We start from the raw sequence: 15,047 nt of genomic DNA on the forward strand, positions 1-15,047 counted from the left end.
GGTCCGCTCCCAAAACAAGTCCCATAAGAAACAAAAGCTGATACAGAGGAGTTAGCCGTGTTAGTCTGTAGTAGCAAAATCAAAAAGAGTCCAGTAGCACCTTTAAGACTAACCAATTTTATTGTAGCATAAGCTTTCGAGAATCAAGTTCTCTTCGTCATCACGCATCTGACGAAGAGAACTTGATTCTCGAAAGCTTATGCTACAATAAAAGCTGATACAGTTACTCTCCTTTTCCTCACCTACGGCGCAGGCGCCAGAAGCTTCAGCGCTCTGCCTATGGCGTCACTTTTTGTCCCGAGCAAAAACGGAACTGGGGAGGATTTCAGAAGCGCTCCTTTGTACAGACCGCAGGCTCCAGCCGCGACACGTGACTGGGAAGGGCCGCCTGCTGGGGGCTCCGGCTGCTGTGATTGACGCCGCGGTTGCACCTCTCCCTTCTTGACGGGCCCGGGCCGCGGGGTCAGCGATGGTGCCCGAATGTTGCTGCTGGGGTGAGGCAGACCCTCAGCTCCCCGCGCTTCGGCTGCTCTTGTTGCGCCCTTGTATTTGCCATCCTTCCCCTGCATGCGGCGGGCGCCCCATTTCATTGCATTCGCTTTCTCCCGCGCTCTCCTTCCGTGGCAACTAATACGTGTACCTCCTCCTCCCTCCTTCACACTGAGCTTCACGTTGCAGCCTTCCTGTCCGTGCGCTCTTTCCTCGTGCTGACTGATCCTTTTTCCTTGCAAGGCTCTTGGCGATTTTGACAGCTGCATGGCAGACGTTCAAGAGAGAACCTGTCTTTGCTCCCCCTCGAAATCTGCACCCGGTGATTTTCTCCCTCCATGTACTGTTAAGGGCACAGAGGCACTGCTTATTTCCCCCAAGGTGACCAGGCCTGTTTTATGCTGTGCGCCTGGTAGCTTCTGCAACACAACTTCTCTTACAGTGCGCTTTGCCACATGGATGCATGGCCCCACAGCCTCATGTTCCTTCTGTGTTTTGATTGCGTGCGGCGCTCCTTGGATTTGCGTTCATGAGCAGTTTCTGTGGCAAAGGCTTATAGATATTTTCACACTGAATCTGCTTTCTGTGATAAATTTACACATAGATGTTGATACCTTGTGTTATTTCATTGTAATACAGCGGTTTAAAGGAAGGTAGATATAGATTCAACTTCAGAAAGAACTTCTAGTCATGAAAGCAATTAACCAGTGCACTGGTCTTGTTAGTGTGGTCTTCTTTTCTTGGAAGTTTAAAACAAACACTTGTTGGCATCTTCTGCTTGGCATCATAAAGGTGAAACGGGTGAACTGTGCCTTTGTACATGAGAAGGGGCCACATCTGCAATGCTGCATCTTTTAGATGTGCTGGGTCACCTTTCAAAAGAAGTAGTGGAGGTTAGAATAGGAACAAGGGAAGCACTTCCCAGCTGAAGCTCTTAAAGAGCATAGTATCCAAGCTAGAGCAATCAGAATCAACAACCAATTAGATTTTTTTACTGATTTTTGTACTTGGCATAATATCAGAAATTAATACCCATCTTTACTAGCAGAAGAACTACCATGGTTTGCTATCCTTTGTAACTTGTTATCTGATGTGAGGGGAAATTAATGGACTTCTGTTTGGTTTTTATTCTGTTCATGCTCATTGGTGTATTTTTTAGCATAACTGATTTTAGATTTTAACATATTTTATGTTTATGGCTTTAATGGCTTTCACAGTGCTGAAAAGACTTGACGTAATTCATTTCTGCAAGTACTTCTACTCTCAGTTTTAAAGTTAGAGACAGAAATTAATTCAACCCAACATGCTTATGCTCAGAATCATTAAGAACTCATGTGGCGTAGTGTATTGAGTACTGGTCTTGGGTTGGGATATCTCAATTCAAGTTGCCTGCCCAGATATAAAGCTTGATAGGTGGCCTTGAGAAAGTTAACATCTCTCAGCCAAACAGAGCTCCCAAGGCTGTTTTGCAAATAAAATAGGATTCCTCCAAATATCTTACCCTAAACTCTCTGAAACAAGGAAATATAGGGGGTTTTTTTTGGACAAACCATTTTTTCCAGCCTGAGAAAAAATTCTGTCTAACTCAACAGCTTGCCTACTGCATTTTGAACACTGGTGCTTTCAAAAATGGCATTTCACTGGTTATCAATTGTGATTGATAGGATTGTTCACAAGTTCTGCCTCTTGGGTTTCTACCTCAGCCATGCTGCTAAAAAACAAAATTATGGTGTTTGTTTTAGAGTTTCTTCTGATAACATGTTTTAATAGCTATGATTTGATATTTGTCCAATGTTGCTTCTTTTTATTTTGTACAGTTTTGCAGTTTGCTTCTCTTGACGAGAGCTAAAGAAAATGAATTTGGACCTCTACAGCTTTTATTCATTTTCATGCTGAAGTGTCTGATCAGGCTAAAATTTGCTTTCTGTGCTGCTGAGAGGATGTAGTGGCAATGATAGCTGAGCCCAATTCCATTGTTAATCTTCCCAACTACAAGTAAGAACTAAAAAGCAGGGTGCAAAAACAATTGTGGTATTTTTATTGCACAGTGTATGCCATGTGTTTCTTGTGTTTTGGAGTGGGTTGGTATATGTGTTTTGCAGAGGTGTGTGCATATCTATAATATATTTGTGTGTAAATATTGGTTTAGGAATCACATTGCCAATTTTAAATAGGCTAATGGGCTACATCAGAAAAATGTTACACACATATATATGCATGCTTCCAGAGACATTTGTACACACTTGTTAAGAGTGATGCCAGATATTTCAGCAGCGGCCTCAGTGGGTTCTTCATACATGGTATGAACCTGTCTAGGCCCCTTGCCCTAAGGTCAGTCCATATGTTACACTGGACTGTATGCAGCGATAACCCAGTGGCTGCTGCATCTCTCCAAAGCACTAGTGGAAAGGGCTGGTTTTCAGCAGAGAGGCAGCTGAGTGTGTGTGTAACCCTTCCTTCCCCCTGTTTCAGTATAGAATAAGGTCCTCCTTCCTTTGTGAGCAGCAGGGGCATACACATCATTTTCCAATGCATAGTTTTGATACTTGGTTCTTTTTAGGAAAAGGAACTGCAGTCCTTCTCATTGCAGTTTCCTTTTCACAGCTTGGACAATGTCTAGAGGAGAAAGGAGCTCTGCAAATACCCCCCCCCCGCACCCCTTGTAGGCATCCCATTTAATATAAGTGACAGGAGGGAAGAGCTGTGTGTGGTGTGTGAACTGAGCTACAATTTATGTCTCCCTCCCTTGAGCACTTCAGAAATATAAAAACAAAGTGGCATCCTAAGATGCAAGTGTGGCAATTATCTTATTTTTTTATATTTCTGAGGTCCTCTAAAACTTCATAAAATGTTGTTCAATTTAAATATTGGCCATGGTCTTGTAAGCTTGTTTATAATACAGCCTATCTGTACAGTGTCTGCTTACTTAAGGAGCAAAGAGAATCAGAAAGCTATGGCTTGCAGTGGGTTTGAACCCCATTATTTGCTATATAGGTATGGCAGGGTATCTTTTATTGGTGAACTACAGTTCTGTTTGCTGTTCTGCCTCCAGAGGCAATTGCTGCATAGGGATGGATGTGCTGAGCAGCTGGAAAACGAAAGCCCACGAGCAACTCTTAAATCATGGCTTGCTTGCACATTTGTAAGTTCAGATCGTAATTTAGGTTTTGTAGTTAGTGCAAACCATTGTTTAGCAGGATCCCTGAATTCAGACACTGCTTATCTGGCTCATGTGGCCTTTCTACCCTCATTTTTCCTCTAAGAATCCTGACTTTGAGGCCAACATAAGAGCGAGCTGAGCTATTCAGTTTTTGTTGTGGTGCTTTTTAATGATCACTTGTCCTGATGGTATGGGAGCTGCTGTGGCTGAACTGTAGTCTATAAACACTGTAAACAAATAAACAAAACAATAGTTGTTTGACTTCGGAGTGGGGAGGCTGTATTTGATTTGGAAAGCCTTCTAAAGTTTCATCTGAACCCCCCTCCTTTCTCACTCATTTACAGTACTATTATTATTAAATTTATATTCTGCTCCTTTCAGGTGGGCTCAATACACAGTACACAGTCATGCTCTTCTAAGGCAGCTTAAACCCATGGGCTTAGAAGAATGTGACTCTGTTTAGGATTGCATTGTTAATGATGGCACGGGGAGAATATAAGTTGCTAGGAAAGGCCTGATTTGTCCTAAAGGTTTTGGGTGCCTGCTTCTGCATGGATGCACACTTTATTTGCATGTTCAAGAACCAATCAAAGGATGGGCAGTTACCCCCATTGGAGCGTCAGCATTTTACCCTTATGATATATAGTAATAAGTACAGCCTGATCCAATGTAAGCTCCACTAAGTTCAACAGGATTTACTCCCAATTAAATGAGCATAGGAAATGCAACGTTAATTTGACCAACCTGAGAATTTCTGTCTTTGCTGTAATGTCTAATAAACAACATCATTAAAAACTATTGCATAGCAATATTAGATAGAAACTGTTTAATGTAAGAATCTTTAATTTTATATCTACAATGGCTGGACATAATGTTTTATAGTAATCTATTAAGCCAGTAATATCTGTTGTGATTGGGGGTTGCATTTCAAGATCTCAGTCCTAGATCTTTCCCAGACGAGCAACCAGACATTCCAGGGATGAAATCTGTTATTGTTTCTTTTGAATTTATTTCAACAACCAACATTATGTAAGCACATTGCCTGGAGGCTCAGTAAGTAAATTGCTAAGTGGAATGTGGGAAGGCGTGGGAAAATCTAGTGTGAAAACGAGTTTTATAATTAATATACATCTGTGTTACTTTGGGTGAGGCAGACTCTGGATGTGTGATTTCTTGTGTTATAAAAAGCAGCACAAGACTGAACAGATGAGCTGAACTGTACAAGTCCATTGTACCTTAAAGAAGAATTTGGAAAAATTGCATAGAAGGTTAATGCGAGTTTTAAAAATCTTTGTTTTATTTTGAGTGATTCTACAACATTTGTGTAATTGAGATGATGAAAAGACTTTTGGAGGAGCAGATGAATATACACTAGATTTCAGAGGATCTTCATTGAGATGATTTGGCATGTGCCAAACTAGATATCACACAGGAAGTATATGGAGAGTTTCCTGACTGAGAAAACTTGTAAATGACAAGAAGTCATGAGGGGCTGCAGTGAGGGAGTGAAAGTGGAATCCACTGTTTTTTTCTGTTAAAAACTCATGTATATTGGTTGTTGTACATGGGGAAAAAAGAGAAGGGGACCTCCCCGTCTCTTTACTTGTGACGAAACAGCTGGGGAGGGGATTTTTTTGGACAGAAAATAGCTCTTCTTCTGCTTCGAAATAGAATTTTCCACAGCCATATTTCAGTTTTTAAAAAAGTCTAGAAGAGTGCTCATGCATCTCCTTTGAAATATCTAATTTTGACCTTTGTTGGTTTGGTTGCAACATAATGTAACAGCAAAACCGTGGAATTTTCAGGCTTACATGCTTCCCCTTCCCTGACAATTGAATAAGCTGTTTCTGTTTTTACGACTAACCATATTTAAGCATATGACTGAACAAGTGAACAATGTTTTCTGTTTTCCGTGTAAATCAGGATTCCATACTGGGTGCACGTCATTGGCTGCATTCAGATGTCACGACAAAAAAGAAGTTTGTCTGTATCAGGTATGAACACTGCTTTATAGCTGTGCTTCCCTGGACCCTTGCTCTTTCCCCCTTCCTTCCTCCCCTTATACATGAAGTATGGTTGAAACCTTCCAGGGTTTGGGAAGGCTTGGATTAACCTCCAGTTTTCCATGGTGTTTTAAAATCTGGCTTCGGCCAGGGGGGCAAGCTCCAGTTTGCTAAAATGTGCTTGCATCTCACATGAACTGAAGTTTGGCTCAAGGCTCTACATGCAAGGTAAGGAGGGAGCAGAGGAAGCCCACAAGCACAGCAGCTAACAGTGTTCATGTCTGGCACAGACAAGCCTCTTTCACATCTGAACGTGGCCATTGTTCAAAATCTTGGTTTGCAAAAAAAGTTCAAACCATAGTTTGCCATTTGGAGTGTATTGGCAAATTGTAGTTTGCAGTGGAAGTGAAGCATCTAATGACTTGGCTGCCAGTTTGGTGTAGTGGTTAAGAGCAGCAGGACCCTAATCTGGAAAACTGAGTTTGATTCCTCCCACTTGAAGCCTGCTAGGTGATCTTGGGTCAGTCACAGCTTCTTGGAGCTTGCTCAGCCCCACCCACCTCACAGGTTGATTGTCGTGAGGATAATAATAACATATGGTTGTTGTGGGTTTTCCGGGCTGTATTGCTGTGGTCTTGGCATTGTAGTTCCTGACGTTTCGCCAGCAGCTGTGGCTGGCATCTTCAGAAGTGCAGCACCAAAAGACAGAGATCTTCCAGTGTCACTCTGTCTTTTGGTGCTACACCTCTGAAGATGCCAGCCACAGCTGCTGGTGAAACGTCAGGAACTACAATGCCAAGACCACGGCAATACAGCCCGGAAAACCCACAACAACCATCGTTCTCCGGCCGTGAAAGCCTTCGACAATACATCAATAATAACATACTTTGTAAACCGCTCTGAGTGGGCATTAAGTTGTCCTGAAGGGCAGTATATAAATCGAATGTTGTTGTTACTACTACTACTACTATTACTACTACTACTATTGGCTGCATACAAGAAAGGAAGAAGCATGCAAGTCTGAGGATCCACCAAGGTTCTTTATAGTAACAAAATGGTGTTTTGTTGTATTTGAGCCTAGCCCTTGTCTGTAGCTGTGGCTGTGGCTGTGTTTAAACATGCTAATTAAAATGAGCTTCACTGTTTGATGGATGCAGGAAATTTTAGATTGAGAAAATAATTGCCCCAGTATTCAACATTTCCTTTTAGATGTTTGAATCAGTTTAACTAGTAATTTGATGTTCCAAACAGAACTAGAGTATTAGTTCTTTTAAGTATACACACCTCAAAATATGAAACTTCTTTTGTTCATATCTTTGTCATTCTTTTAACGACTCAGAGAAAATGGGATCCATGAGGAGATTGTCCCTGAATCCACTGCTCAAAATGGCAGCTGTTTGAGAAATGGCAGTGTTAAGACTTTTGTAAGTTTGTTATGTTTAATAAATGAATAAATTGTACAAGAGAAAGACCAATGGGTCTGTCTAGGTTTCATTGCTCTGCACATATGACAAGACATATCTGTTGTAGCCAGTTTTGTGTAGTGGCTTGACTCTAATCTGGAGAACTGGGTTTAATTCCCCACTTCTCTTGAAGTCAGCTGGGTGACCTTGGGTCAGTCACAGCTCTCCTGAGCTCTCTCAGTCCCACCCACGTCACAGGGTGTTTGTTGTGGGGATAATAACAACATACTTTGTAAACCGTTCTGAGTGGATGTTGTCATCCTGAAGAGTGGTATATAAATCAAATTATTATTATTATTGTAGTGAATGTACAAAACTGGCCAATGTTGATGTTCACATATGAACATCAATTCCAGCTGAATTTTGTGAATGTCTGAAAGCAGATACTTATTTTTACACTTTTCAGTCTCTTCAGCAGTGAATGCTAACTATAATTAACATTCACCAGTGAATTGGCCTGATATAGGAATATCCAGTTTTAGGACAGGGTACTGGACTAGATAGCCCATTGGATCTCTCTCATCTCTATGATTTTATGGTTTTCCTGTGCCTGGAGCATTTGTAAGGGATGTTCTGTCTTTCTCACACATGTGGATACCAAAGGCTGGCAGAGGGAGGAGAAATGATCTTGCCCAATCTCACCTCTTCACTGCTGCGCCTATCCCGTGTGACTTGCTATCTACTTAGATCCCATGATCTTTTGGGATCATGCCTTTTGGAGAGTCAAAAGGTGCCTTTCTTCTCTCCTCTGCCAGTGGAGCATCTTGCAGGATCCAACCCATGTTCATCCTTCTGTGCTAAACATCTAAATATTTCTAGGCTACAAGTACCTGCCCCTCATCATGTTTCTTCCTCTAAAACTGCATTCAGGGGATTTATGTACCCAGCAAATGAATGCAGTTCTTTGCTTCTTGGCTTGTTGTTGTTTGTCAAGGAATATATTTTATCTTTATTGCTTTAGAAAGGAAAAAGAAAAGTCCGCAAGCAATGTGAAAACAGAAGACGGAACTCTTCCAGTAGCAGAAGGTCAAACCAGCCACAGAACGGAGATGTGGTTGAAGCAGTTACCTTATTTGAAGTGGTTAGCATGGGCAAAAGAGCTATGCAGGTACATTAACTTCCTGAACTGATGAGATATTTATATGTGAAAGAGTGAGAGGCTGCTAACTATTGGTATGTTTCTAATTTTTGATCTCTGGCTTTTTTGCAATCTGGTTTAGTCTGTGGTTGATGACTGGGTTGAAGCTTATAAGAAAAACCGAGATGTAGCTCTTCTCGACCTCATCAACTTCTTCATTCAGTGCTCAGGCTGCCAAGGTAATTTTTTTTCCTTTGGCCAGTTTCCTTCTGAGGGAAAGTGTACAAAAGTTGTTAGGAGCAAAGCTGATTCTTTTAACAGTTTTCCCATTCAGAAGATGGCTTATGTTCTCCTAATAAGTGGATAAAACCCAGATTCTGAATAATGGGATTGCAGAAAAGAAGAAAACAAATGGAAAGTTCACAAGTTTATTAATTTTCGGAGCTTCTATTTAAGAAACAAATACAGAATTAAATTACACAAAGGATGATGTACAAAGTTCATTTGATAAGGGGTGATTAGTTAGAAATATTGGGTGGTATGCAACCCTGCCAGTGTCACCCTGGTGAATGTAGCTCTTTCCTGTGCCCCTGCCCCCCATTTTGAGTCATGCAAAGCTGATACTGGAGATCGTGGGCACTTGTGGATTTTGATGCAGGTCAGAGATTCCAGTGAGAAGGGGGAATTGGGCTAAATTCGACCATTCTGCCTCTTCCAGCCACAGAGCTTCAAGAGTAGAGGAGGGAGGAGGGCTGACTTTGCCTGACTCCCCTCCTCCCATGTGGATCTTCAGTATGAGTGAATTTTTGTTTCCATGGGTTGTGCAACCTCAGATATCAACCTCTGAGGGATCAGTAAGGTGCTTGGAGAAGAGGTCCTGGGAGAAGGTCCTCGTTTACTAGTGTATTCTGCTGAAGGTTAGAAGACTGCACAACTGTGTTGCTTTGCAGAATGAATCGCTTTTGATTAATTGATAAAATTGTTGTCAGATCTTTCTTATAAGTAAACTGGAGGAGAAATTTAGAACAGAGGGAATACAAAAAGAAAGAAAAAGTAAACTTGCACATGAACAAGTGACGTTGCCTAACAGTGAGTTAGACCATTGGTCTGTTGAGGTCAGTGTTATCTACTCTGACTAGCTGGTATCTTCAAGGTCTCATTCTATTTATTTAAAGTTGTTTATATCTTCACCAGTGGGACTTGCATAAATTTAAAAACAAATACAGTATCCCATCTTTTTTGAACCTTTTGTAAACTGGAGATGCAGGGCATTGAACCTGGGACATTTTGCAGGCAAGGTAGATGCCCCACCACTGAACCACAGTCCCCAACAACTATACTTAGCTTTCTAGCTTTTGAATATGTGCCATTGCAGCTTAAATGTTATTTTAAAGTCAAAATTCTTTATTCGGTGTCATACCTATTTCCAGTTCTGTAACGTCTGTACTTCATTTTCATCGTTGCTCCTGTAGGCATGGTTACTGCTGAAATGTTCCAAAGTTTGCAGAACTGTGATGTGATGCAGAAAATGACAGAGACATTTGATGAAGTAAGTATAACATAGAACAGTTTCCTTTTCCTAGAGGAACACTCTTTCGTTAACATTTTGGAAGCATTCATTTCCATTTTCAATTTCCCTCACATTTCTATCCCTCTCTAATCAAGCTGATTACATTGTGCATTGTACCTTGGCATCCTTACTCCTTTTTTTGCGACACCCTCCCACCTTTTGACTGGGATATAAAGTTTCAGGAAGGGAACTTGGACTCTTGGAAACGTATTCTCTGAAATCTTGTGCTACTGGACTCAAATCTTGCTTTTCTACTGCAAACCAACATGGGCTACCCACCTGAAATTTGCAGATCAAAAGACTTTGTTCCAGATTTGATTTAGTATCAAAGGACTGAAAGGTTAACATGCAGCCACTCTGATCCAAACCTTCACTGACATTCTGGTACATACAAAAAGCTTCAGCTTGAGAAAGATTATTCTTGGATTATTGCTGAGGATAGTCTTGCCCATGTGCTGAGGATGAGTACATGGAGCTTTCTCATCCTTGACTTAACCATTCTCAGAGTACATCAGCTGATGTTGCCTAAATTCTTTTTATTTTTTTATCTTGTAGGAAACAGGACTGCAGTATAAAAAGTTCATGGCTTATCCCTGGATTTTGACTGTCACTTGGCCAGTGGATATGGTAAATTTCATTCATTCATATCTTGCCTTTCTTCCTCAGAATTCAAGGTAGTGCAGATAGGATCCTGATACGGTTTCACATCCAGGCACAGACTTGATCAGCATCAGTAGGGTTGCAACATCAGATGCCTTATAATAAAATAATTCATTTAATTATTTGATTAGTTATTTTTGATCCATTAACAACAAAAATACCTTGGATTGCTTTATATTGATAAATATTTTTTAAAAAAATCTTTTGTCTCTAAAGCTCTTTTGCAGTTTTGGTGTTGGCATTGTTCCTGGTAGATCACAGCCCTGGAGGGCTACTGGCAGCCAGGAACAAGCCATGCTGCCTCTGATGTTGCTGACAGAGCCATGATGGCTGCCTAGTTTGGATCCAGCTGGTGTAGGCTCTCTCATTGCTTCTTCCCATGCAGCTGCCAGGGGGCCCCAATCTGAGCGGGCCCATGGCGAGCAGAAGGTAATAGGTAATCCTACCCCAGTTCTTTTGCTGGCTGGATCCAAGGTGAGTGATCCCTGCACAGAGGTTTCTGGGTTTGGACTGAGCTGCTGGAATCAAAGGAGGAGGTGCCTGCCGCCTCCTGCTGCCACCTGCCGCTATTGCTGCTGGGACCACTTGCCTTGCTACTGTGCCATTTAATGACAAATACGCCCCATGTGGCAACTGATGCCTTGTACCAACTTTCAGCCGCTAGTGTCATGTGCAGAAACAGTTTTATATATGTGAGGTTTGATAAGTCTTGTTTAGGGAAATATACTAAAAATCAATGTGTGTAGGTTTTGTGAGCACCTTTAGCCTCCACATAGCTGGCTCTGTGTGGTATCAGTATCTAGAAGCCAGCATTAAGAGCAGCTGCCTACTGGGGTGATTGGGAGATTTAGTCTTCACTAGCCGAAAGAGAATGTAGCACACTGCTGTTTTCTTCTTGTACAGCATTGTATTTGTACATGAAACAAATACCTTCATAGTTGTCTTGCAGTTCAGTCCTAAGAAACACCCTTCTAAGCCTATTGACTTAGAATCCATAGGAGGTCCATAAGATTGCACAATTCATTGTTTTTATTTGTTTTAGGTAGGTAAGGATTTGTCATAACACACTTCCATTTCTCATAATTCTCTGTTTAAGCTTTCCTGTTGACAAAACCACTGCTGTTTCTCCTCCACCTAATGTAGGACAATGAGGACTACCCACTCATCAAACCAGGGTCCTACTGGAAGAAGTTCAAAGCTAATATTTGTGAGTTCACTGCAGTGCTGATCCAGCAGTGTCAGTGCAGTATCCTCTATGACAGCTGTTTGATGGACACCATCATCTCTTTGCTCACGGGTTTGGCAGATTCCACGGTCAGAGCATTCAGGCACACCAGCACTTTAGCAGGTATCTGCAATGAGATCAGAGAAAATAAAGTTTGATGGTTCCCTAGTAAAATTGATAAATGACAGCATGTCAAGTTTTTTGAAGCTGGGCTCATTGTTCGTGTGCTGCAATCTGTTGTGTAACATGGTTTTGTAAATCACCAGCAGTATTTGTAATCAGTTCAGTAATCTATATATGTCTGTGCAAACCTATGTTCCTGAATTTTCAGTGCAGAACATACCTCCTGTAGAATGTAATTCGTATGCAACTAAAATTAATTATTAAGTTTAATGCAAATCCAAAGTGAAAAAGGCTGGAGTCTTACTTTTTAAAAAGGAATACTGGATAATTCAGAGGAATGTGATTGAAGCAGGGTAGTAGTAGTAATAGACTGCTACAGTGCAGTAACTTCATAACAATCTAGTGATTATTGTTTTTTTATAAATTTTTGATGGTGGGGATGTTACCTGAATTGGTCTCCTTGTGAGTAAGAGAGTGAGAGGGAATTAGCGGCAAGGAAGACAGTTATACAAGAGGGGTAACTGCGGGATAAATTCCACCAATGTTTACAGGGTCCTTTCCCCAAGGTACGAGACTGGTGCTTTTAGGTTCAAAGAGTAATGTTTTATTAAAAGAGGAAAATGCACACACACAGGAGCAATAATAAAAAGGTTACAAACACAGAGTCCTAGGAAGCTAGGCAGAAAATGGAATAGAGTGAAGAGAGGGGAAGTATATTTACCGATCAGAAGAGTAGCATGGTCCACAGAGGAAGAAAGTAGTTTTAAACGTCCCATGTTCTTGGCCAGGAGACAGAGATTTAGGGAAGTGACCACGAGGGTACAACACTCAGATCTGAAAGCGCAGCGTGCACAGTTTGAATGGGGCAAGAAACCTGGTTCTTATAGGTCAAAATGTGACCTGAGGCTGAGGAGCCCCCTCAGCCAGCAGAACAAAGACCATAAGGGTCAGTCTCTGGGAACTACTTTGATTGCTTGCTGCCAGGGTGTTTGAAAGAAAATGCAAAGTCTCTCCTGCTGCCTCACAAAGGGGCAGTTTGCTAATGAAGGCCACTGGAGCTAAGTTGATGAATTTAGATATGAGAAATAGAGGTTCCCAGAGAAAAATAAACTTATCGGTGCTGGTTGATTGATACCATCATGGAAGGACAGTATTGGAATGTGCTAAGTGGGGAGACTCAATGAGATCCTGTCTTACCACATCTCACACCCATAGCTGGGAAGGCAGTAAATCAAATCACCCCAGTCCTCTGCATTCAGCATGAACATTCCTTTCATGCCTGAACTTCTGGGTGGTTCTTAGCAACTGTCTTGCTGGAATTCTGCTGCTGCAGATCAAGCTGCATTTAATCCAGGGGTCCTATGATTTTATATCATAGGCCTGTATATTAAATATGGTGGCGGCCAGAGCTGATTGCTTACAGGGAAGGGATGGTAGTTGTGGGGGGCTGAGGCAAGGGAAATGTGTGAATGTTCTATTGCCGCTATGAATGCGTATGTATTCATAGCAATGAAAGCAACGTGGAAGATTGTTCCAGTGTGGAAGCAGCCACAATAAACTCGTGCTGATTCTTTTCTGAATTTTAGTCTCTAAATTATCAGTGAGAAATATATTTTTATTAAGTAATTTAGTGGGATTGAATCTGAACAAGAGTTATTTCCAGTCTGATTTCCATGGATTTAAGGGAAAACTGTGAAAGTGTAATATCAGTTTTGACATAATCTGTCAAAAATGTAAGTCATTTCTCCATTTCTATACTGGAGATGCCATGCAAGTAAAGCATATATATATTTTTAGTTGATCTCTAGTTTAAACCTTTAGGCACATGAATATTGATGTAATTTATGACATGACAGGGTATCTATTATGTTTTAACATTAATAAGATATTTGTATTCTTTTTGTATTACTGCTTTGTATAAACAGTTTTTAAAAAATTGGCTGTGAGTTTACAGATTTGACTTTGAATTGTTTCCCCCCCCCTCCAGCTATGAAGCTTCTGACAGCACTTGCTCATCTAATTCTCAATCTAGATGCAAGTAGAGGGAACCTTGAAAGATTATATGAGGTGGAGAAGAACAGAACTACTGGCAAGAAGACTAATTATAGACTGGACCAACTAGAGAGAAAAAGAAAAGAGGTACAACTATTTCTATTGGGAGACAAATAATGGTCTCATAGATGTCCCATTCTGTAGTTAGCAACTAGGCTTTGGAAATTAGAGATGGGCACGAACAGAAAAAAACCCGAACATGATGTTCGTTGTTCATTGCCATCCACGAACAGGGACTCACGAACAACCATGAACATGGCCCTGTTCATGAACATGTTCGTGGTTGACTGTTCGTGGGGGCCAGCAGGCTCTCCTCCAGCCATCATCCAAGTCAAGATCCCTACTGCACCACTCCCAGAAACCTGACCTGAGCAGGCACGAGGAAAGGTACCAATAATAAATAATAGCTTGGCCGCAGAGCCTAGCAGCAGCCCTGGAACTTGAAGTGGCAGATCCCTACGGCACCACTCCCAGAAACCTTACCTAAGCAGGCAGCAGGAAAGGGAACAGTAATAAATAATAGCTTGGCCCAGAGCCTGACAGCAGCCCTGAAACTTGAAGGGGTAGATCCCTATCCCACCACACACAAAGAAAATTCAAGCTCCAATGCACTCTCTCTATCAAAATGCCAACAGCAACTGTCTCTCCCTCTCCACTGTCTGCAAAACCGGAGCCTCCCTTGTAACAAATTTGGAGCTCCACACTTGAAAGGAAGACCTGCCTATCAAGCTAAATTGGGCTTAGATTGGGGTTTCCAGGGCAACAGCAGGAGTTCAGACAGAGTTCAGACAATCCCTGCCTAAGTTGCCAAGGGAATTGATTGCAGGTGCCAGACTGCCTGGCTTGACAAACAGCAAGGAAGGAGGCTTGCAACGACCACCTGTTCGTTTAGAATGGGGCCTCGCGAACAGTTTGTTCGCGAACAGCAGATTGGGCTGTTCATGGCTTTTTTTTGTTCGTATTGCTGTTCGTGCCCATCTCTATTGGAAATCTGAGGTGGTGATATTAAGTTTACTATGCATCAGTTACAGTAGACGCTAAGTGGTTCTGACTTGACTATATTTAATTCTACAATAACATTAAAGACTATGATAGAAAATCTTTTTCAGCCTGTAGAATGTGTAGTGCTCACAGTAAGGCTCATTACTCCCCATGCATGCTATATGGCTAGCATCTCTCCCTTCACGAACAAGTGTAAAGGGCTGGAGAGTAAGGCTGAAATAA

The 15,047-nt window shown here is 41.6% G+C and overlaps 1 protein-coding gene across 1 annotated transcript in view; it reads left to right on the forward strand.

Moving 5' to 3' along the window:
• Positions 1–265: 265 nt before the first annotated feature.
• The window catches only part of LOC129326580 (cohesin subunit SA-2-like), an 80,211-nt gene continuing 65,429 nt past the window's right edge, over positions 266–15,047 (forward strand). The window contains exons 1-9 of the mRNA XM_054974797.1: positions 266–494; positions 2,307–2,484; positions 6,992–7,076; positions 8,077–8,223; positions 8,336–8,432; positions 9,666–9,742; positions 10,319–10,390; positions 11,567–11,771; positions 13,759–13,910. Coding sequence (XP_054830772.1) covers positions 2,441–2,484; positions 6,992–7,076; positions 8,077–8,223; positions 8,336–8,432; positions 9,666–9,742; positions 10,319–10,390; positions 11,567–11,771; positions 13,759–13,910 — 879 coding nt within the window. The 5' untranslated portion in view covers positions 266–494; positions 2,307–2,440. The remainder of the gene's footprint in view (positions 495–2,306; positions 2,485–6,991; positions 7,077–8,076; positions 8,224–8,335; positions 8,433–9,665; positions 9,743–10,318; positions 10,391–11,566; positions 11,772–13,758; positions 13,911–15,047) is intronic.

The sequence above is a fragment of the Eublepharis macularius genome, chromosome 3, assembly GCF_028583425.1.
Source record: "Eublepharis macularius isolate TG4126 chromosome 3, MPM_Emac_v1.0, whole genome shotgun sequence".
NCBI lineage: Eukaryota > Metazoa > Chordata > Lepidosauria > Squamata > Eublepharidae > Eublepharis > Eublepharis macularius.